This window comes from Aquarana catesbeiana, linkage group LG04 (genome assembly GCF_042186555.1).
Source record: "Aquarana catesbeiana isolate 2022-GZ linkage group LG04, ASM4218655v1, whole genome shotgun sequence".
In the NCBI taxonomy this organism is placed as follows: Eukaryota; Metazoa; Chordata; class Amphibia; order Anura; family Ranidae; genus Aquarana; species Aquarana catesbeiana.
The window spans coordinates 28972717-28996630 of NC_133327.1; the positions used below are offsets into that span (position 1 = coordinate 28972717).

At 43.6% G+C, this 23914-nt stretch overlaps 1 protein-coding gene across 1 annotated transcript; it reads left to right on the forward strand.

The window, feature by feature from the left end:
* The first annotated feature begins 22384 nt into the window (after positions 1-22384).
* Positions 22385-23326, forward strand: LOC141141140 (olfactory receptor 2G3-like). The gene has a single exon (XM_073628846.1). The coding sequence runs from the start codon at positions 22394-22396 to the stop codon at positions 23324-23326; it is 933 nt and encodes a 310-aa protein (XP_073484947.1). The 5' UTR covers positions 22385-22393.
* The last annotated feature ends 588 nt before the right edge of the window (positions 23327-23914 follow it).

Below are 23914 nucleotides of genomic sequence, written 5' to 3' on the forward strand. Positions count from 1 at the left end.
AGTGACCATCGCCTGTCACCTGTCACCCATCAGTGACCGTCACCTGTCAACTATCAGTGAACATCACCTGCCACTTGTCTGTCACTCATCACACAGCCCATCAGTGACTGTCACCTTCCACCCATCGAACAGCTCATCAGTAACAGTCTCCTTTCACCCGTTGCACAGCCCATCAGTGACCATCACCTGCCACCCCTCACACAGCCCATCAGTGACCGTCACCTGCCACCTGATGCACAACCCATCAGCAAAATGTCCATTTTGTACATACCTCCCAGATCGTCTTGCCAACCCAACATGACTGCCTTCCAACTCACGATCAGCAAATATTCCCCCTTTCACCAGACAGCCAGGTGTGCAGGCCAATACCCAAAATTTCACAGAAATTGATTGTTTTGATCTATTTTTGCCCGACACTTTGCTGCAATTTATTGTGGACTGGACCAATCTATATGCCCAGCAGCATATTGCCAACAACCCCCAATCATCATATGCCCATCCGTTTGGGTGGAGAGATTTGACTCTGGAGGAGTTCAAATTGTTTATGGGCCTCACCATAAACATGGGGCTTACAAAAAAAAAAGGACATGACCACTGGTCCACCAACCCCATCTACCATATGCCCATTTTTTCTGCCATAATGTCCAGGTCCCAATATGAGATTATTATGCACTTCCTTCATTTCAGCGACAACACCCAGTACCCTCCCCAAAATCATCCAAATTATGATAAATTATGTAAAATTCGCCAACTCATAAAAATATTTTCCCAAAGATTTGCGGAACTCTATGTCCCCAATCAACATATATGTGTAGATGAGTCCCTGGTACCCTTTTCAGGCCGGCTAGGAGTAAAACGTTATATTCCTAGCAAAAGGGCCAGGCACAGAGTCAAATTTTACAAGCTTTGTGAGAGAGCCACGGGATATCTGTATGCTTTCCGCATATGTGAAGGAAGAGATTCCCAGCTACAGCCCCCTGAGTGCCCGGCCTACATGGACACAACTGGAAAAACTGTATGGGACCTGGCATACCCACTGCTGAACAAAGATTACCACATATACCTGGATAACTTTTACACCAGCTTGCCCCTTTTCAAACATCTATACATTTCTAAAACCCTGGCCTGCAAAACCTCCAGAAAGAACAGGAATGGCTTCCCACAACCATAGTGAACAAAAAACTGCTAAGGGGGAAAGAGCAACTTTGAGATGCAACAAAGTGCTGGCCTTGAGGTGGAAGGATAGCAGGAATGTGTACATGACGTCCACCATCCATGATGACACTACACTTGAGGTTCAAAGAAGACAAGGTCCCATTGAAAAGCCAACCTGTGTTCAAGAATATAATCTCTATGGGGGGAGTGGTTTTCAATGACCAAATGCTTCAGCCCTATTTGTCAATAAGAAGGTCCTGTTTCTGGTACAAAAAAGTAGCAATTTAACTAATTCATTTGGCCATTTATATTGCATACATAATCTACACTAAATCCATGGCAAACCCCACCCACATCCTAAAATTAATTGTCACGTCTCCCTCATCTATCAACAAAGACCCCCCCCCAGAAAACCCTTTCTCTGATGCTGTTAACCAACTTCATGAGTGCCACTTCCCGGACAAAATTCCACATCTAAAGCAGGCTGAAGACACCAAAAAAGATGTTGCATATGCAGCAAAAGAGGATTTCGAAGAGATACCTGCTACCAACCCTCCCAGTGTCCCTCCCAACCCAGCCTTTGCATTGGTCAGACTTTGTCACACGTCCCTAAAATATTTACCCATATTTTTAACCATTTTCATTATCTGTGCTGACCATTTTCCATGCTTCCTCAAATAACCATGCACTGCCTTTGTAAACTGACCCTGGCCTGTTTTTTGACTATGCCTCTGCCTACCATTTGGACTGCTTGCATGTGAACTGAACTTGGCCTGTTTTATCGACTATGCTTTTGCCTACTGCTTGGATTGATCTGTTGCCCTGCTACTGTAGTACAGAGGGGTCTCACATGTGAGGGCCTCCAGAATTTTTTTTCCAGATGGAGAAAATTATTTTTTTGGTTTTCTCCTGGCTTTGTAATTTCCAGATTAGGGTCTGGAGTCTGGAGGCTTCAAAGAGATTTAGGTGGGAGAGGCCTCTACCCCTGACTTACTGCTATCATGCCTGCCACATGAACTGACCACACCTCTGCCTGCTACCTGGACTATGGAAATAATTAGTTGTAGCAAGAGGCAGTGTGTTTAAGAAGGGCTGGAGAGCAGTACACTAATGAGTGTCTGCAGGTAACAGTGTACCAGGACCAATATTATGGCTGTGCTGGCTGTCTCTGCCTGGACAATTCCTATGGACAAATGCTGTGGCTGTGCTGACAATATTCCTGTGCTGGCTATAGACAATAGTCCTGCCTGCTGCCTGGATAATTACTATTGTCGCTAAGCACATCCCTTCCTGCTGCCTGGACCAATTCTCTCCTCTGTGGACACTACTAAAACCGCAGGTAATACTATTTTTTTACCATTTCCTCAATAGAATTTATTTTGGAGTTTAATTCTTGGTATGTACATGCTATGTGTTAGAAATATGAAGTGCCTTCAAAAATGATAATTGTTGGGAAATTAGTGTAATTTATGCTCCTAGAATGCCTGAAGGTGCTACTTGAATGTTGGACCTCTGTATGTGGCTCTGTATGTGTGTAAAAGTCTCACACATGTGGTATTGTCATACTCAGGAGTAGTAGGAGAATCTATTTTGGGGTGCAATTTTTGCTATGTGCATGCTATGTGTTAGAAATATTGCTTTCCTAAATGGGGTCATTTTGTGGGCGTTTCCAATGACCTGGTGCTCCAGGGCCTTCAAAAGTGTGATAGGTCGTCATGAAATTATATGTGTAATTTATGTTCCTAGAACACCTGACGGTGTTCCCAGCATGTTGGGCCTCTGTATGTGGCTGGGCTGTGAAAAAGTCTCACACTTGTGGTATTGCCATATTCAGGAGGAGTAGCAGAATGTGTTTTGGGGTGTAGTTGCAAGTATGTATATGCTGTGTGAGAGAAATAAAATTGTTAATATGACAATTTTGTAAACAAAAAAATTCTTCATTTTGCAAAGAATTGTGGGGAAAAAAAATAAAAAAACTCACCATGCGACCTTCTAAATACCTTGGGGTGTCTGCTTTCCAAAAATGGGTCATTCGGGGGGTATTTGTACTTTCCTGGCTTGTTAGTGTCTCAAGAATTGAGATAGGCCTGCAGTACATCAGGTGTGATCAGGTGTGATCAATTTTCAATGATTGGCACCATAGCTTGTAGACTCTATAGCTTTCAGAGAGACCAAATAATATACACTAATTGGGGTTATTTTAACCACTTGACGACCGCCTCATGCCGATGTACGTCGGCAAGGCGGCACGGACAGGCAAAATCACGTACATGTACGTGATTTGCCTTCCGCGGGTGGGGGGTCCGATCGGACCCCCCCCCCGGTGCCCGAGGCGGTCGTCTTTTGTTCCCCGGCGATCGGAGGTGAGGGGGAGGCCATCCGTTCGTGGCCCCCCCCTCGCGATCGCCGCCGGCCAATGGGAACATTCCTTTGCTGCTGTATGCTAAACAGCAGCAAAGGAAATTATGTCATCTCTCCTCGGCTCGGTAGTTTCCGTTCCAGCGCCGAGGGGAGAAGACATCACTGTGAGTGAAAACACACTACACACACAGTAGAACATGCCAGGCACACAAAACACCCCGATCCCCCCCCCGATCGCCCCCCCGATCACCCCCCAATCACCCCCCCGTCACAAACTGACACCAAGCAGGTTTTTTTTTTTTTTTTTTTCTGATTACTGTATTGGTGTCAGTTTGTGACAGTTACTGTGTTAGATCAGTTACTGTTAGCCCCCTTTAGGTCTAGGGTACCCCCCTAACACCCCCTAATAAAGTTTTAACCCCTTGATCACCCCCAGTCACCAGTGTCGCTAAGCGATCATTTTTCTGATCGCTGTATTAGTGTCGCTGGTGACGCTAGTTAGGGACGTAAATATTTAGGTTCGCCGTCAGCGTTTTATAGTGACAGGGACCCCCATATACTACCGAATAAATGTTTTAACCCCTTGATTGCCCCCTAGTTAACCCTTTCACCACTGATCACCGTATAAGTGTTACGGTTGACGCTGGTTAGTTTGTTTATTTTTTATAGTGTCAGGGCACCCGCCGTTTATTACCGAATAAAGGTTTAGCCCGATGATCGCCCGGCGGTGATATGCGTCGCCCCAGGCAGCATCAGATTAGCGCCAGTACCGCTAACACCCACGCACGCAGCATACGCCACTCTTAGTGGTATAGTATCTGATCGGATCAATATCTGATCCGATCAGATCTATACCAGCGTCCCCAGCAGTTTAGGGTTCCCAAAAACGCAGTGTTAGCGGGATCAGCCCAGATACCTGCTAGCACCTGCGTTTTGCCCCTCCGCCCAGCCCACCCAAGTGCAGTATCGATCGATCACTGTCACTTACAAAACACTAAACGCATAACTGCAGCGTTCGCAGAGTCAGGCCTGATCCCTGCGATCGCTAACAGTTTTTGTGGTAGCATTTTGGTGAACTGGCAAGCACCAGCCCCAGGCAGCGTCAGGTTAGCGCCAGTAGCGCTAACACCCACGCACGCACCATATCCTCCCTTAGTGGTATAGTATCTGATCGGATCAATATCTGATCCGATCAGATCTATACTAGCGTCCCCAGCAGTTTAGGGTTCCCAAAAACGCAGTGTTAGCGGGATCAGCCCAGATACCTGCTAGCACCTGCGTTTTGCCCCTCCGCCCGGCCCAGCCCAGCCCACCCAAGTGCAGTATCGATCGATCACTGACACTTACAAAACACTAAATGCATAACTGCAGCATTCGCAGAGTCAGGCCTGATCCCTGCGATCGCTAACAGTTTTTTTGGTAGTATTTTGGTGAACTGGCAAGCACCAGCCCCAAGCAGCGTCAGGTTAGCGCCAGTACCGCTAACACCCACGCACGCAGCATACGCCTCCCTTAGTGGTATAGTATCTGAACGGATCAATATCTGATCCGATCAGATCTATACTGGCGTCCCCAGCAGTTTAGGGTTCCCAAAAACGCAGTGTTAGCGGGATCAGCCCAGATACCTGCTAGCACCTGCATTTTGCCCCTCCGCCGGGCCCAGCTCAGCCCACCCAAGTGCAGTATCGATCGATCACTGTCACTTACGCATAACTGCAGCGTTCGCAGAGTCAGGCCTGATCCCTGCGATCGCTAACAGTTTTTTTGGTAGCTTTTTATTGAACTGGCAAGCGCCAGCGGCCTAGTACACCCCGGTCGTAGTCAAACCAGCACTGCAGTAACACTTGGTGACGTGGCGAGTCCCATAAGTGCAGTTCAAGCTGGTGAGGTGGCAAGCACAAGTAGTGTCGCGCTGCCACCAAGAAGACAAACACAGGCCCGTCGTGCCCATAGTGCCCTTCCTGCTGCATTCGCCAATCCTAATTGGGAACCCACTGCTTCTGCAGCGCCCGTACTTCCCCCATTCACATCCCCAACCAAATGCAGTCAGCTGCATGAGAGGCATTTTCTTTATGTCCTCCCGAGTACCCCTACCCAACGAACCCCCCCAAAAAATAGTTGTCGTTTCATTGTTCTCTCTCTCTCTATTCTCTCTCTCTATTGTTCTGCTCTTTTTTACTGTATTCTATTCTGTAATGTTTTATTGTTATTATGTTTTATCATGTTTGCTTTTCAGGTATGCAATTTTTTATACTTTACCGTTTACTGTGCTTTATTATTAACCATTTTTTTGTCTTCAGGTACGCCATTCACGACTTTGAATGGTTATACCAGAATGATGCCTGCAGGTTTAGGTATCATCTTGGTATCATTCTTTTCAGCCAGCGGTCGGCTTTCATGTAAAAGCAATCCTAGCGGCTAATTAGCCTCTAGACTACTTTTACAAGCCGTGGGAGGGAATGCCCCCCCCACCGTCTTCCGTGTTTTTCTCTGGCTCTCCTGTCTCAACAGGGAACCTGAGAATGCAGCCGGTGATTCAGCCAGCTGACCATAGAGCTGATCAGAGACCAGAGTGGCTCCAAACATCTCTATGGCCTAAGAAACCGGAAGCTACGAGCATTTTATGACTTAGATTTCGCCGGATGTAAATAGCGCCATTGGGAAATTGGGGAAGCATTTTATCACACCAATCTTGGTGTCGTCAGATGCTTTGAGGGCAGAGGAGAGATCTAGGGTCTAATAGACCCCAATACCTGTCACTACCTATTGCTATCATAGGGGATATTTACATTCCCCGAGATAACAATAAAAATGATTAAAAAAAAAAAATGAAAGCAACAGTTTAAAAATAAGATAAAAAAGCAAAAAAATAATAAAGAAAAAAAAAAAAAAAAAAAAAAAAAAAAGCACCCCTGTCGCCCCCTGCTCTCGCGCTAAGGCGAACGCAAGCGGCGGTCTGTCGTCAAACGTAAACAGCAATTGCACCATGCATGTGAGGTATCACCGCGAAGGTCAGATAGAGGGCAGTAATTTTTGCAGTAGACCTCCTCTGTAAATCTAAAGTGGTAACCTGTAAAGGCTTTTAAAGGCTTTTAAAAATGTATTTATTTTGTTGCCACTGCACGTTTGTGCGCAATTTTAAAGCATGTCATGTTTGGTATCCATGTACTCGGCCTAAGATCATCTTTTTTATTTCATCAAACATTTGGGCAACATAGTGTGTTTTAGTGCATTAAAATTTAAAAAAGTGTGTTTTTTCCCCAAAAAATGCGTTTGAAAAATCGCTGCGCAAATACTGTGTGAAAAAAAAAAATGAAACACCCACCATTTTAATCTGTAGGGCATTTGCTTTAAAAAAATATATAATGTTTGGGGGTTCAAAGTAATTTTTTTGCAAAAAAAAAATAACTTTTTCATGTAAACAATGAGTGTCAGAAAGGGCTTTGTCTTCAAGTGGTTAGAAGAGTGAGTGATGTGTGACATAAGCTTCTAAATGTTGTGCATAAAATGCCAGGACAGTTCAAAACCCCCCCAAATGACCCCATTTTGGAAAGTAGACACCCCAAGCTATTTGCTGAGAGGCATGTCGAGTCCATGGAATATTTTATATTGCGACACAAGTTGCGGGAAAGAGACAAATTTTTTTTTTTTTTTTTTTTTTGCACAAAGTTGTCACTAAATGATATATTGCTCAAACATGCCATGGGAATATGTGAAATTACACCCCAAAATACATTCTGCTGCTTCTCCTGAGTACGGGGATACCACAAGTGTGAGACTTTTTGGGAGCCTAGCCGCGTACGGGACCCCGAAAACCAAGCACCGCCTTCAGGCTTTCTAAGGGCGTGAATTTTTGATTTCACTCTTCACTGCCTATCACAGTTTCGGAGGCCATGGAAAGCCCAGGTGGCACAAAACCCCCCCAAATGACCCCATTTTGGAAAGTAGACACCCAAAGCTATTTGCTGAGAGGTATAGTGAGTATTTTGCAGACCTCACTTTTTGTCACAAAGTTTTGAAAATTGAAAAAAGAAAAAAAAAAATGTTTTTTCTTGTCTTTCTTCATTTTCAAAAACAAATGAGAGCTGCAAAATACTCACCATGCCTCTCAGCAAATAGCTTGGGGTATCTACTTTCCAAAATGGGGTCATTTGGGGGGGGTTTGTGCCACCTGGGCATTCCATGGCCTCCGAAACTGTGATAGGCAGTGAAGAGTGAAATCAAAAATTTTCACCCTTAGAAATCCTGAAGGCGGTTATTGGATTTCGGGGCCCCGTACGCGGCTAGGCTCCCAAAAAGTCCCACACATGTGGTATCCCCATACTCAGGAGAAGCAGCTAAATGTATTTTGGGGTGCAATTCCACATATGCCCATGGCCTGTGTGAGCAATATATCATTTAGTGACAACTTTGTGCAAAAAAAAAAAAAGTGTCACTTTCCCGCAACTTGTGTCAAAATATAAAATATTCCATGGACTCAATATGCCTCTCAGCAAATAGCTTGGGGTGTCTACTTTCCAAAATGGGGTGGTCATTTGGGGGGGTTTTGTGCCACCTGGGCATTCCATGGCCTCCGAAACTGTGATAGACAGTGAAGAGTGAAATCAAAAATTTACACCCTTAGAAATCCTGAAGGCGGTGCTTGGTTTTCGGGGCCCCGTACGCGGCTAGGCTCCCAAAAAGTCCCACACATGTGGTATCCCCATACTCAGGAGAAGCAGCTGAATGTATTTTGGGGTGCAATTCCACATAGGCCCATGGCCTGTGTGAGCAATATATCATTTAGTGACAACTTTTTGTAAATATTTTTTTTTTTTTTTTTATTATTCAATCACTTGGGACAAAAAAAATAAATATTCAATGGGTTCAACATGCCTCTCAGCAATTTCCTTGGGGTGTCTAATTTTCCAAAATGGGGTCATTTGGGGGGGGTTTGTACTGCCCTGCCATTTTAGCACCTCAAGAAATGACATAGGCAGTCATAAACTAAAAGCTGTGTAAATTACAGAAAATGTACCTTAGTTTGTAGACGCTATAACTTTTGCGCAAACCAATAAATATACGCTTATTGACATTTTTTTTACCAAAGACATGTTTACATTTTGGCCTAAATGTATGACTAAAATTTAGTTTATTGGATTTTTTTTATAACAAAAAGTAGAAAATATCATTTTTTTCAAAATTTTCGGTCTTTTTCCGTTTATAGCGCAAAAAATAAAAACTGCAGAGGTGATCAAATACCATCAAAAGAAAGCTCTATTTGTGGGAAGAAAAGGACGCAAATTTCGTTTGGGTACAGCATTGCATGACCGCGCAATTAGCAGTTAAAGCGATGCAGTGCCAAATTGGAAAAAGACCTCTGGTCCTTAGGCAGCATAATGGTCCGGGGCTCAAGTGGTTAAACCCTATTAATATTATTAACCTTATTTTTAAGATATGTAGCCGTATAAATTTTGGCCAAAATTTATGAAGAAAAATTACTAATTTGCTAAATTTTATGACGGAAGCAAAAAAAGGGCATTTTTTCACATTTTTGTTTTTTTTATTTATAGCACAAAAAATAAAAAAAAAACACTAGTAGTTAAATACCACCAAATGAAAGCTCTATTTGTGTAAAAAAAAAAAGGATGCAAATTTCATTTTGTACAGTGTTGCATGACTGAGTAATTGTCATTCAAAGCGTGAGACCACTGAAAGCTGAAAATTGGCCTGGGCAGGAAGGGGGTGAAAGTACACTGTAGACAAGTGGTTAAAGGGAAATGGTTTGATAGGCCACCAGTAGAATAAAGTCTGCCAGTTTTAATTGGAATCTATTTAGTTGGTTAGTTAGTATGGAATAGCATTGAAGGTTTTTTTTTTTTTTATCTAGGTGATACAATTTGTTGTGAACTCTGTGGGGATGTTTTTCATTGAACGTCCTTAGAGTAGAAAGCCAGTTATTTGCATTATCTTGGGTATTATATATAAAAAAAACATTGTATATAATAAAACATATAAAAGAGGATCTACAGACAGATATAACTATGTACAATTTTTAAATCTGTGAACCCTCTGTATCAATATTTCTTGGATGTACATATATGTTAAGAGTCAGGGAAGTCTCTTTAGTCTAGTAAAAGGTTGGAACAAGTTGCTTTGGAAAATTTGTGGCAGCCTCTTATTATTCAGGTACACTGTTTTTATGTATCTCTTCACAAAAACTTCCATTCCCATCATCTTGTATTTAGGGTTCATTGGCCATAAGCAATTTAAACATCTTTACAATATCTCTACAATGAACTATTTTAAACATTTAAATATCTGCAAAAAAATCATAATACTGTTAATTACGGTATATCACTGTCCACACAGTGTTTTGTAATACATTGTATAATTTGATTGAATGTTAGTCTGATCATTCTGTATAATTATGTTCAGAGGGAGTGAGCAGTGTCCCAAGCTTTGACTTATATGATGCATATAAAAATAAATAATGATATTTTAAATACAGGCACCAAAACTGCTTGCTTTTCACTTTTCATTTATTTTTATAGATGATAACAAAGCAACAACACAAGCAGAAAAAAATGTGTGTGTGTGTATATATATATATATATATATATATATATATATATGTATATATATATATAGATATATATATACATATATATATATATAGATATATATATATATAGATATATATATATATATGTATATATATATATATATCTATATATATGTATATATATATAGATATATATATATATATCTATATATATATATATCTATATATATATATTAGCGGTCAAAAGTGTTAAAGTTTTAGAATACCATAATTTTTCCAGTTTTTATTGAACTTTACAGTTTATTGTCTCAATGTACTCTAAAAATAAAGCAAAAAGCAAAAAAACAATTGGACATAAAAAAGAAATTGTTGTCTTTAACAAAATGTAAAATTTTTTGATTCATCAAAGTAGCCACAATTTGCAGATACTGTACAACAGCCAAACACACTTGTGGCATTCTTTGTACAATAGAAATCAAATCTTGTTCTGAAAGTTCTTCCCAACATTGTTGCAGAAGTTCTCACAAACATGTTGAACTTGTAGTTGCTTTGCTTTCACCGTTCTGTCCAGTTCATCTCAAACCAGCTTGATGGTGTTTAAGTCTGGAGAATGTTCTGGCCTTTCCATGATTTGAAGCCTATGGTCTTGTTCTGTTCTTCTAACGTAGTTCTGACACAACCTGGAGGTATGTTTTGGGTCATTATCTGGCTGAAGGATGAATTCCTGACCAACTAGGCCTATTCCAGAGGGTATTGTATGGTGCTGCAAAACACTGTGGTAGCTTTGGTTCAGGGTGCCACTCACTCTGTGCAAGTCTCTGACTCTAAATCCAGCAAAACAGACCCAGATCATCACATTTTCTCCTCCATTTTTGTTATCGCATACCAGGATTATAAAGTGACACTGTGGGTCTATGTTGACCTTATGAAGCTTGAAGGCTACTGTGTCTCTTATTGCTATCATTACTTCTTTCTTTTTTGAAAAAAAGAAAAGAAAAAATACCTGTGCAATGGGATGTGTATTAAAGACAGAAAATCTGTTAGAATTGCTGCCACTATCAATTACTTCCACTAGGTGGAGTGTAATGTTGAAGGAGGGAAAGAAGGAGTAGATATGGCGCTGTTCCAGACCTGGTAAATTCAGGTGTGTGCTGCTCCATTGATTGGGAGAAAGATATTGGGTGGGGAAAGAGATAGTAGGTGATTCCTATTAATATGTGTATTTTACTCAAGAATCAATATGGAGGTTAGTGTGAAGCCTTGTTGTAGACTCCTAAGTGTGTATGAGTGTCAAGTTGTATAACTGATACAATAAAGTGCAAAGTGTATGGTACCCACTTATTCCATGAATAAATAAATTAATGAATAAAATTATACGTATGTATCAACCATATAAACAATATAAACAAAATAGATTAAAGTGCTAGTGTGGATAAACGGAGGAGGAGATATCTTACGTTGCTACACAGTGGCATATACTGTGGACGCATGAGACCCCAAGTGAAGGATCTGGTGAGTGCAGTCATTATACGAGCACGAATAAGGCACGCACTGAGAATTTATTAATTGAAAAGTTCACCAGAATTTAAACGGACTCTTTCACTGGCACTATAGCACCTATTAATCAGATGTTCACCTGTTTATCCACACTAGCACTTTAATCTATTTTGCTTATATTGTTTATATGGTATTGCCCATATGGCATTGGCATTGTATATGAATTGAAACTTAGGATGTGTACATTTAGGAGGAGACAGGTTATGAAAGTGTTTCTCCTGGACACATAATATGTCACATTTGTGGTGGAGGGCTTCCTTCCATAAAGGCCTTCGCTTGGCCGGATGGTTGAGTCCTTTGGAGTTGATGGTCAAAAAGTTTACCGCCATTGGAAAATAATGTTGTAGTGCTGGGTGGTGCGTATTATAAATGGATTTCTTACAGTTGGCGGTATCGTGATCCATATCTGAAGAAGGAGGGGTGGCTAGTGATTCTCTGAAGTCCATAATATCTTCTTATAGGTATTCCTCGTGATCGTTAAGGATGAAAGTTCACTTCTGACTGTTGTAATAGAAAGGTGAGGTTCACTTGAACAATAACATAACATAATGGTGGCTAACAGCCAAACAATAAGAAAAGGAAGTTGGGTGTGGCTCAAAGCCACTCAGAGATATAGTGGGGTGAAAGAAATAAGAGCTAGAAAAACAGTTCAGGCCCGAGGGAAATCCTCCCAAGCGGGTAATTACATGTTTGGGTATTGCCCATACTGTAGCTAAGTTAGGTGTGAGTACTAGCGTTCTTGTGGTTAACTGTACGCCACTCAGGTTTAGGGCTAATACGGTTGCCATTCTGGCGGGATTGAGTTTGTGGTTCAGGAATTATCCCCCATGAATTCAGCAGGGTCATTCCTTTAGCAACCGATTCCATCACGTGATCCATACCGTCTTTGGTAACAATCAGATTTGTAGCTTAGTTTGTGATTCCTGGGGGATTTTGTTATAGTATTCAGGTTTCTGTGCTTTTGGAGAGTGTACTGAGATAAGTCGGTGTAGAATTGTAAGTTTGAGTATGGCATAGGGATCTGATTTCTCTGTCTGGACACTGCCATTAGCCTCTCCTTGGTATGGTAAAAACAAAGTCTCAGTATGAGATCTCTAGGGATGTTGTCAGAGAGATAAGTGGGCTTAGGAAGATGATGTATTCTGTCCACTGTGAAGTCTAAGGCAGACATATTAGGCAATATTGTGTTAAAGAGCTGGGAGACCTAATTGCACAGATCATATTGCTGGACAGATTCTGGGACTCCCCTTATCTTCACATTATTCCTTCTAGATCTGTCCTCTATGTCTGCCATTTTGGCTTTAATTACCTCAAGTTCATCCTCTTTACCTTCATTGGCATCAACCAGATCATTGCTTGTGGTTGCATATCCCCCCATTTTATTTTCTATATGTGACACTCAGAAACAGATCATAAGTCCATGCTGAATTTGTGCACACAAGAGATCATGTCTGAATGGAGAGAGCTCCTCAGGGAGACTAATTATTAGTTATTGGTTATTAGTGGGGAATAGATCTATGGCAGGGGTCTCAAACTAGCGTCCCTCCAGCTGTTGTGAAATTACAAGTCCCATGAGGCATTGCAAGGCTGACAGTTACAAGCATGTCTCCCACAGGCAGAGCATGATGGGACTTGTAGTTTTGAAACAGCTGGAGGGCCGCCAGTTTGAGACCCCTAAACTATGGAGTCTGGTAGCTCCCTGATATCATCCCCTGAGTCAGGGAGAGAGCTCACCTCATTTTCTGCATCCGCAGCATCCATCCGGAATTTCGCCTTTGCCTTTCTCCCAGATGATGGTGTAGATGGTGAAGATTGTGGGCATTTAAGAGGGCTACTCATTTTTTGTGGTTTCCCCTTCTGTGATGGGCGATGAGATCCAGATGCTGGAGTAGGTGAGAAGCCGGCGCCATTTTGTTTAGGCCCGAGGGTGAAGAACTCCGTGAGTTTCTGAGGACAGTTCCCCTCTCTCCTGCGCCTGGGCCTGATGGCTGCATGTTCCGCTGGTGCTGTGAAGCTACTAAGCTTCCATCGCGGTCTCCGGCTAGCTCTGCCCCCTTTCTCCTCCATTTTTGACAGTTGGTGTTACACACGGAGGAACCATCCCTTCACCTACTCAACAGTGTACAAAAACCCTACCTGATGAACCAAAGATCTCAAATTTTGATTCATTGGTCCATAAGACCTTCTTCCAATCTTCAGTAGTCCACTGGTGGTGCTTAATAGCCCAGGCCAGGCAAGCCTTTTCTTCTTAATTTGCCATCTTAACAATGGCTTTCTTACAATCAATAAACCTTTCAGAACTGCAACTCGAAGCCTTCTCTTGACAGTTGAAACTGGGGCTGTTCAAAAATGTTTGACCATATGGATATATATATATATATATATATATATATATATATATATTGTGGAGATGCGACCCCATGTCACAGGTGCATATGAGCAGTGTATGCCTGATTTTGGTAGGCTTGCTAATTGTACACCTGTGTGCTGGCTTCATAATCATCGCAGGAATAGAAGACAGTACTCAGACTTGGAGACAGCTCCACCCGGCAGACAGGAAGTCTGGCCTAGGGGGTCGGGAGGGTCCCAGTAGGGGACGGCTCCCGGAGAAAGAGACAGGAGGTCCTGGAGTCTAAGACTGCAGGTGGCAGCCTGTGTGTGTACGTCTGTAGCAGGCAGATGTGACCCGCGACCTGTTTGTTTGAATTTTTTCATTACCTTTAAATAAAAGTGGGCTGCCATGCCCTAAAAAAGCAGTCTGGAGTGGCACGTTTCTGGAAAACTGCATGCACCACTTGAACCTAATCACCCCGGATCGGCACAATTGGTGGAGAAATTGGCGTTAGGCATGGATGGCACTGGTCCAGATCCTCGCATACTAGGAACCGTGAGTGTCAGAGACCGTGTGTATTGCTGTTGCTGTGTGAAGCAAAGTGATGGGTGCTGTGTCTCAGCTGTAAGGTGACAGTACGGCAAAAAGAAAAAAATTCTGAAGGAACTCCGCATCTGTTCCTGCAAAGATGCATGTTGTTGCTCGTAGCAACAAAGGCAAGGTCGATTGTGAGACCTATGGTGAATGGTGGAATGATCCTGATGAGAGTCCTGGCTGGTGGGCTCAAGAGGAACTGTTAAGCCAGTTGGAGAGGGCTGCAGAAGCTCTGCAGGGAGAGTGTGGTCTCCCATGGTAACCACAGATGAAGTGTCGCCTGGATGGTGGGGCTGCTATGAGGAGGTTGCTCACTGTTCCCACAAAGAGGGCTGGGTTGCACGAGAAAAGTCATCTGGATGGTGGGGCTCCTTTGAAGAGGTGGCTCACTATTCCCACAAAGAGGGCTGGGAAGCCCGAGAGTCTTTCATTTCACCTTGTGATCGCTTGGGGAAATACAGCAGGAGAAAGCAACAGGCTAACTGGAAGTTCAAGAGGAGAGCGGTTGCCCATAGCAAAGCCTGTGATTCCAAGTCTGCAGACTGGGTGAGAAAGACTGACTATGTGACTGTTCACACGCAGTGGCGTCACTAGGGTTGGTGTCACCCGGTGCGGAAAAAATTGGTGTCACTCCCCCTCCACCAACTATAGCCCCCCTCAGTACAGACCCCAATCCACTAACTGCAGACCCCCCTCTCAGTATAGACCCCCCACTAAGTACAGACCCCCCTCTCGCAGTATAAATCCTCCTCACTAAGTACAGACCCCCCTCTCGCAGTATAAATCCTCCTCACAAAGTACAGACCCTTCTCGCAGTATAGATCCTTCTCACTAAGTACAGACCCCCCTCACTAAGTACAGACCCCCTCCATCAGTATAGCCCCCCTCATTGCAGACCCCCATCTATCAGTATAGCCCCCCTCAATTAGCATAGACCCTATCTAACAGTGTAGACCCCCTTAGTGCAGACCCTATCTATCAGTATAGACCCCCCTCAATGCAGACCCCCATCTATCAGTATAGGTCTCCCTCAGTGCAGACCCCCTCTATCAGTATAGACACCCCTCTATCACTATAGACACCAGTGTAGACCCCCCTCCATCAGTGCAGACCTCCCCTCCCTCATTGCAGTCCCCCCTCCATCAGTTCACCCCCCCTCAGTACAGACCCCCCCTCCATCAGTGCAGGCCCCCCCACAATGCAGACCCCCCTCAGTGCAGACCACCCCCCTCCATCGTTGCAGACCCCCCATCAATGCAAACCCCCCTCAGTGCAGACCACCCCCCTCCATCAGCACACACCCTCCCTCAGTGCAGACCCCCATGGTGCAGACCCCCCTCCCTCCATCAATGCAGACCCACCTCAGTGCAGACCCCCACCCCATCAATGCAGACCCCACTCAGTGCAGACCCCCCTCCCTCCATCAATGTAGACCCACCTCAGTGCAGACCCCCACCCCATCAATGCAGACCCCACTCAGTGCAGACCCCCCTCCCTCCATCAATGTAGACCCACCTCAGTGCAGACCCCCACCCCATCAATGCAGACCCCCCTCAGTACAGACCACCATCCCTCCATCAGTGCAGACCCCCCTCCCATAGCGTTCCCCTCAGCACATGTCTATTTGGATAAAAACTTTACAGACCTCAGAACAGCGCGGGATAGGCACAGTGGCATGTGTCCCTCGGACTCCTCCTCCTCCCCCTCCGTAAACAGAGAGGAGGGAGAGGCGGCTTCGGTCCGTTCCACTGTGCGCAGCGATGTGTAGGGGTGAGGACTGTGCGGCGTGCAGTGTTAGCGAGCGGTGCCGCTGTCCACAGGTGTCACCCCTCTAGAAGGGTGTCACCCGGTGCGGCCCGCACCCCCCCTGTGTGCACACGGGAGTGAAAGTGAAATGGGAGATCCCCTGTGCTAAAAAGGACTTGCCTTACTGACGTGTCCTGTTCAGTGGGGAGGCAAGTGTTAAAATCAAAAATTAAATGTGTGATAATGCAAAGCTTGATGCCTGGAATGAAACTTCATCTGCTCACGGTGGTGTGTTGCCACAATGCAAGCTAAAAGAAAGTGATGTGTTTAATGTTCCGAAGTGTAAAACTAACCAAAGCAGTGTTTCAATTGCTGTTCAGCCTTTTGGTCTGCCTATGCCTCCTAGGGCGAATGCAGTGCTGAGGAGCATAAACTATTGGGATGACTGGTCCAAGAGACTAAAAGCAATGCTGGAAGAAAATTCTGGGGCTAAAAGAGTAGTGGACGCTATGGCTGCTTGGCCAGGAGAGGCGTCTGCAGAACAGCCTATAGCCCAAGGAGCACGGGCTGTTGCAGAGACTAACCCTCTCATGACTGAAGGTCAAAGCGAGTGTAAACGCACAGCAGAAAGTTTGTCCACAATGCATAAAGGGAAAAATGTGCATTTTGTGACAGTCATGCTTAAGGAAATGTTAAAATCATGGAGTGTACAGCCAGTGTATGTCCTGCCGTCCTCTCCTGTGTTTGGAGACCTGGTACCACGGGGTACAGCTGATTGGAGCTGGATATTGCAGGCTGTAATGTGTAGAAATTGCAAATGATGGAATTGTTTAATGCAATGTTTTGTATTAATGTGGAAAGTTGTCTCACAGTGTGCTGGATTGCTTCATACAAAGATTGTGTATGAGAGGCCCTCTGGAGCCCTGTTAGACAAGGCAGAGGTATCTGAAATACCAGCGGTAAAAGAAATGCTAAAAACTGGTGTGGAAAAAAGTGTTGTGCAAGAACAGTCGCTGAAGGAGTGTTGGACAAAAGGGGGCAATGTTGAAACTGTGGGAAGGTCCCATAGAGAGCAACTGCTTCCCTGTGTGTGGTCCCTCCTCAGACACTGTCCTAGCAAGTGATGGGACCAGAGTTCCTGGTGGTTTTGAACTGGATAATTTTAAGAAAGCGGTTGCCAGGGGTAACCACACAGGTATCAGCGAACCTGAAACCCACAAAGTGCTGGGTAAAGTTGAGACAGATGTCAAAATAGGACCCCTACAGTCTTGGGAGAGTAGATCTGGGGGAGGTGAGAAGAAATGTAAGCTCCCAAAGATTAGGAAGAAGTGTGCATGGAAGCACACTCGGAAAAAGAGGTGGGTGGAGTGCCACTTTAGGAAGAAGGGTGTTGTATTTCTCCCTCCGGTGCGAAACAGGGGGGAGGATATGTGGAGATGCGACCCCATGTCACAGGTGCATATGAGCAGTGTATGCCTGATTTTGGTAGGCTTGCTAATTGTACACCTGTGTGCTGGCTTCATAATCATCGCAGGAATAGAAGTCAGTGCTCAGACTTGGAGACAGCTCTGCCCAGCAGACAGGAAGTCTGGCCTAGGAGGTCGGGAGGGTCCCAGTAGGAGACGGCTCCAGGAGAAAGAGACAGGGGGTCCCGGAGTCTAAGAGTGCAGGTGGCAGCCTGTGTGTGTACGTCTGTAGCAGGCAGATGTGACCCGAGACATGTTTGTGTAGCGCTTACTCCCGGAGGAGCGGCTGATTATAGCTATATCCGTAATTCACGTTTACCACACAACGCTCGCAGCCCATAGATTCATAAATCACAGTCCTTGTTACTTTTTCACTTGCTTTATTCAACAACATGAACTGGGATGGGAGGACTTCCTTTGAGATGCTCTTTTATTACATTATCATTGTTTCCTTGCTTCACTTGCAGGTGATAGTGATTAAGAACTGGATAATTACTTTATCAGGGAAGATGGAAATAGATTTTTTTGATAGAGAATAATCGATAAAGAGACACTCTGAATAACGCCTTTATCTACAGAACTTCTAGGAACAGTCTGTTTCTCTATATGTGTGCTTACAGCTTTACCGCTACCTTTTTACCACTATTTCCCATCTACGTGGTACTTCCAAGTTGAGCTAAAGAAAAGTCACTCTGAATAACTCTTCCCGTCTGACTGATTGGAATCCCGGGGCATTGCTGAACCTGAAGTCATAGGCCATCACCGCCCATCTCACTTGACTTGCGTACCAACAACCCTCAGCCTCTGGACAGTACCCCTCCCTTGGGCTTTTCACTCACTTGATCAATAGCCCTTGTGTCGCTCATAAGTAATCGATCACCCAGTTGTCCTCCGCTTTGCTGCTGTTTCTCCTGCATGGTTCCTCTTCTTCCTTTATGGACCGCTCCCTTTCCCGTAGAGGCGTCCTATGGCGCCAGCGACCATATGCTGTCTGGTGTCACTAACTCCGCTGTGAGTCCCGGTGAAGCCCCCCCACCCTCCGAGGAGGGGGGGCCATCGGCTCCCCAGGAGGGGGAACCTCTGGCTTGGCTCTCTCTGGAAGAACTGGAACCCACTCTCCTGACCATGTGACCTGACTTTTATATGAGAGTCCCGGATGTTACCAAGCAAATTAATGATTGTCCGAGACTAGCATACAAACTACCTGCCAAATTAACAACAGACAGGCCTGCTGTAATAGCACAAGCCTGTTTAAATTTACCTGACTTAGAAACCATTAGGAAAGGTCACCTACCTAAAAGTAGGTGCCCGCTACATTTGTTTGAACTTTTTCATTACCTTTAAATAAAAGTGGGCTGCCATGCCCTAAAAATGCAGTCTGGAGTATAACACTTTTCAGCCTGCACATGCCAAATCAAATAACAATTAAAAATGTTAATGGAAATTATTAAAACAGATTTAATGTACATATGTGTATGTATAGCCAAACCATGTTTTAGTTATGGATAAAGTGGAGTTTTAAAGCCTATATTAAGTTTTAATTGTTGTCTGTCTTCCTGCTAGTAAAATTCATCCTTTCCACTTGTCCTGGTGACCACTATCACCAAGGCAGAAAGTGATGGAAAATCCAAAATGTTACAAATGTCACTAGTACAAGAGACGGGAGAAATCTTTTGTGGGGACACCTGTTCCTGTGCCAGATTTCTAAGAGGTAAATTGCCTTCATTTTTTGTCACTCTCCCTTACCTTCCATGTTCCAGCACTGGAACCTTCTCGATTTCTTGTGACAGCTGCAGGCAACAAAGCTTATTTTTACTTATATTATGTCATATGCATGAGGGCTGTTACAACAACATTCCTAAGAACACAGCCATCACATCTATAGATTAGCAAGATACAATATATCACATATTTGTTCTTGGGTTTAGATATGCTTTAAACTTGGTCCTCATTAGGGATAAGCCGAACACCCCCCTGTTCGGTTCGCACCAGAACTTACGAACAAAAAATTTGTTCGAACACGCGAACACCGTTAAAGTCTATGGAACGCGAACCTGAATAATCAAAAGTGCTAATTTTAAAGGCTTAAATGCAAGTTATTGTCATAAAAAGTGTTTGTGGACCTGGGTCCTGCCCCAGGGGACATGGATCAATGCAAGAAATTTTTTTAAAAACGGCCGTTTTTTATTGTGGTAATATTCCTTTAAATTTCGTACCTGGGGGGTGTCTATAGTATGCCTGTAAAGGGGCGCATGTTTCCTGTGTTTAGAACAGTCTGACAGCAAAATGACATTTCAAAGGAAAAAAAGTCATTTAAAACTACTCACGGCTATTAATGAATTGCCGGCCTGACAATACACATAAAAGTTCATTGATAAAAACGGCATGGGAATTCCCCACAGGGGAACCCCAAACCAAAATTTAAATAAATTCCGTACCAGGCCCTTCAGGTCTGGTATGGATATTAAGGGGAACACCGGCCAAATTTTTTTAAAAAAATGGCGTGGGGTCCCCCTCAAAATCTATACAAGACCCTTATCCGAGCACGCAACCTGGCAGGCCGCAGGAAAAGAGGGGGGGGACGAGAGAGCGCCCCCCCTCCTGAACCATACCAGGCCACATGCCCTCAACATTGGGAGGGTGCTTTGGGGTAGCCCCCCAAAACACCTTGTCCCCATGTTGATGGGGACAAGGGCCTCATCTCCACAACCCTTGCCCAGTGGTTGTGGGGGTCTGTGGGCAGGGGGCGGGGGGCTTATCGACCCCCAGATCCCGGCCCTCCCCCCTGTGTGAAATGGTAAGGGGGTACAAAAGTACCCCTACCATTTCACAAAAAAATGTCAAAAATGTTAAAAATGACAAGAGACAGTTTTTGACAATTCCTTTATTTAAATGCTTCTTCTTTCTTCTATCTTCTTTCTTCTATCCTCTATCTTCTATCTTCCTTCGGTTTCTTCCTCCATCTTCTTCTTCTTCTGGTTCTTCTGGTTCTTCTGGTCCTTCCTCCGGTCTTCTCGTCTGGCATCTTCCTCCGCGGCGTCTTCTTCTCTTCTTCTCCTCGGGCCGCTCCGCATCCATGATGGCATGGAGGGAAGCTCCCGCTGTGATGCTTCTCCTCTTCTGACGGTTCTTAAATAACGGGGGGTGGGGCCACCTGGTGACCCCGCCCCCGGTACGGTTCAGGAGGGGGGGTGCTCTCTCATCCCCCCTCTTTTCCTGCGGCCTGCCAGGTTGCGTGCTCGGATAAGGGTCTGGTATGGATTTTTGGGGGGACCCCACGCCATTTTTTTAAAAAAAATTGGCGCGGGGTTCCCCTTAAAATCCATACCAGACCTGAAGGGCCTGGTATGGAATTTAGGGGGACCCCCCACGATATTTTTTTAAAATTTTGGTTCAGGGTTCCCCTGTGGGGAATTGCCATGCCGTTTTTATCAATGAACTTTTATGTGTATTGTCGGACCGGCAATTCATTAATAGCCGCGAGTAGTTTTAGATGTCATTTTGCTGTCAGACTGTTCTAAACACGGAAACATGCGACCATTTACAGGCATACTATAGACACCCCCCAGGTATGAAATTTAAAGGAATATTACACTTTTATTGTTTCACTTTAAGCATTATTAAAATCACTGCTCCCCAAAAAACGGTCGTTTTTTAAAAAAATTTTTGCATTGATCCATGTCCCCTGGGGCAGGACCCAGGTCCCCATACTAAAAGGGTGTTCTGCGGCTTTCGAATTTGCCACGAACACCCCAAATTGTTCGCTGTCCGGCGAATAGCCGATGGTATTATATTCTTCTACAAATATCATTTTAAGTTTTAAATGGTATTACCTAATTTTTGCAGCTTTTTTTACCTGCTATCCTACTAAAACATTTCAGTATTACTAATGCCGTGTACAAGCGGTCGGAATTTCCGTCAGAAAAAGTCCGATGGGAGCTTTTCATCATATATTCCGACCGTGTGTATGCCCCATCTGACTTTTTCAGTCGAAATTTCAGACGGACTTAGATAGAGAAAATGTTCTATATTTTTCAGACGGAACAAATTACTATTGGAAAAAACGCTTGTCTGTATGCTGTTCTGTTATGCTGTGATGAGATTAGCAGAAGGAGCCCAAAGGGTGGCACACTGGCTACTGAACTTCCTTTTTCTAGTGCTGTCGTACATGTTGTACATCACCGCGTTCTTGACGGTTGGAATTTGATGTGACCGTGTGTATGCAAGACAGCTTGAGCGGAATTCTGTCGGAACAACCTTCAGAGTTTATTCCAACGGCAAAAACGGTCGTGTCTTCAGGTCATTAGAGTACAGTTCTGTGCAGTAAATCACTTCAAGACATCTTCTAAATTGTATCCATAAACCAAAAATACAACATCCACCCATGACATTACAGCCATCAACGGTGAATTGATAAAACATTTCTCAACCTACAGCAAAAGTCAGTAACAAATACACCATAAGAACAATTGCTTAAATGTTTGTAATTTTTGTCCACAAAATGGACAGTACCTGGTAGCCTTTAAGTTTACTGGTGATTTATTTTCAGACTGAAGTTTTCCCTCATATAGATCTTCCGTATTGTGTCCCTAATTCCACAAAGTGGTCAGCTGTAGGCCAAAGAAATATTATTTGACCATGGCAGATGAGAACATAAGTACAATAATAGAATTTATTCTACTCGGATTTTCAGACCATCCCAACATACAACCATGGCTGTGCCAATTATTCTCATTTGTCTACATGACCACACTGGCCATTAACATTCTCCTTATAGTGGCCGTCAGAACAGACAACCGTTTACACAACCCTATGTATTTATTTCTTACTAATTTATCCTTTTTGGACATCTGTTATACATCAATCATTGTGCCCAAGATGCTACTAAATATTGTTTTGTTAGCAAAAACTATTTCATATGCTGGTTGTATTCTTCAAGTTTACCTGTATCTTTTTATGGGTGAGACAGAGTGCATACTATTGGCTTTCATGGCCTATGACCGATATGTGGCTATCTGTAATCCCTTACGTTACAATGTTATTATGAATATAGACTTTTGTACTAGGTTGATTTGCTTTTCTTGGATGTCTGGGTGTAGTATAGCCTCCTTTGATATATATTTTATATGTCATTTAAAGTTCTGTGGACATGTCACCATTAACCACTTCTTTTGTGAAGCTCCATCCTTACTCCAGCTAGCCTGTGGGGATATCTCAGTGGACAACATCATAAGTTTAGTTGGTGGGTCCATATTGCTTCTAATGCCCTTGTGCCTCATCCTCTTTTCATATATACAAATTTCCTCTGTTATTGTGAAACTCCCTTCTGGACGATACAAAGCCTTCTCAACATGCATTTCCCATGTTATCGTGGTGACCATCTTCTATGGAACATCTATATTCATGTACATGAGAACAAGGAATTCAGACACTGGAATGACAGACAAGATAGTGTCAGTGTTCTATACAAGTGTTACACCAATGTTAAACCCTTTAATCTACAGCCTAAGAAATAAAGATGTCCAAAAGGCTCTTGGACAGTTGGCAAGGCGTTCAATTGTGCTAGGGTGAAAAACCAAATAAACCATTTGGCAACTGTTCATGCATCAGACAAAAAACAGCAACTATCTGAGGTCAAGATTATCTATCTATCTATTTATCGAGTGTTGTCACTCATAGCCACTCATCTACAAGGCAGACCCACAATTTTCTTAGCTATTCTGTGATTGTTAATGATTGTTATTTTGTTTCCAAATGGAATATTGTGACCTATATTGTGTAGTGTACTATTGTTGCTCTGTTAATTGTTCTATTTGCAACCATATATTCAACACCCAGTCCTAAAATAAATGTGCAAAAAGTAGTGGTGATCTCATCAGATCATCTAAAACAGTGGTCATCAACACTGTCTTCAGGGCCCACTAACAGGCCAGGTTTTATGTATTACCTTGGGGAGATACAGAATAGAATACTGCAATCACTGAGCAGCAAATGATATCACCTGTGATGTATTTCAGTTATCTTGCAAACCTAGCCTGTTAGTGGGCCCTGAGGACAGGGTTGATGACTACTGATCTAAAACACCTAATTTCATCCTTGATAATTCATCCCAAACAGTATATGATACTTGTGCTAACTCCTATATAATAAATTAATGAA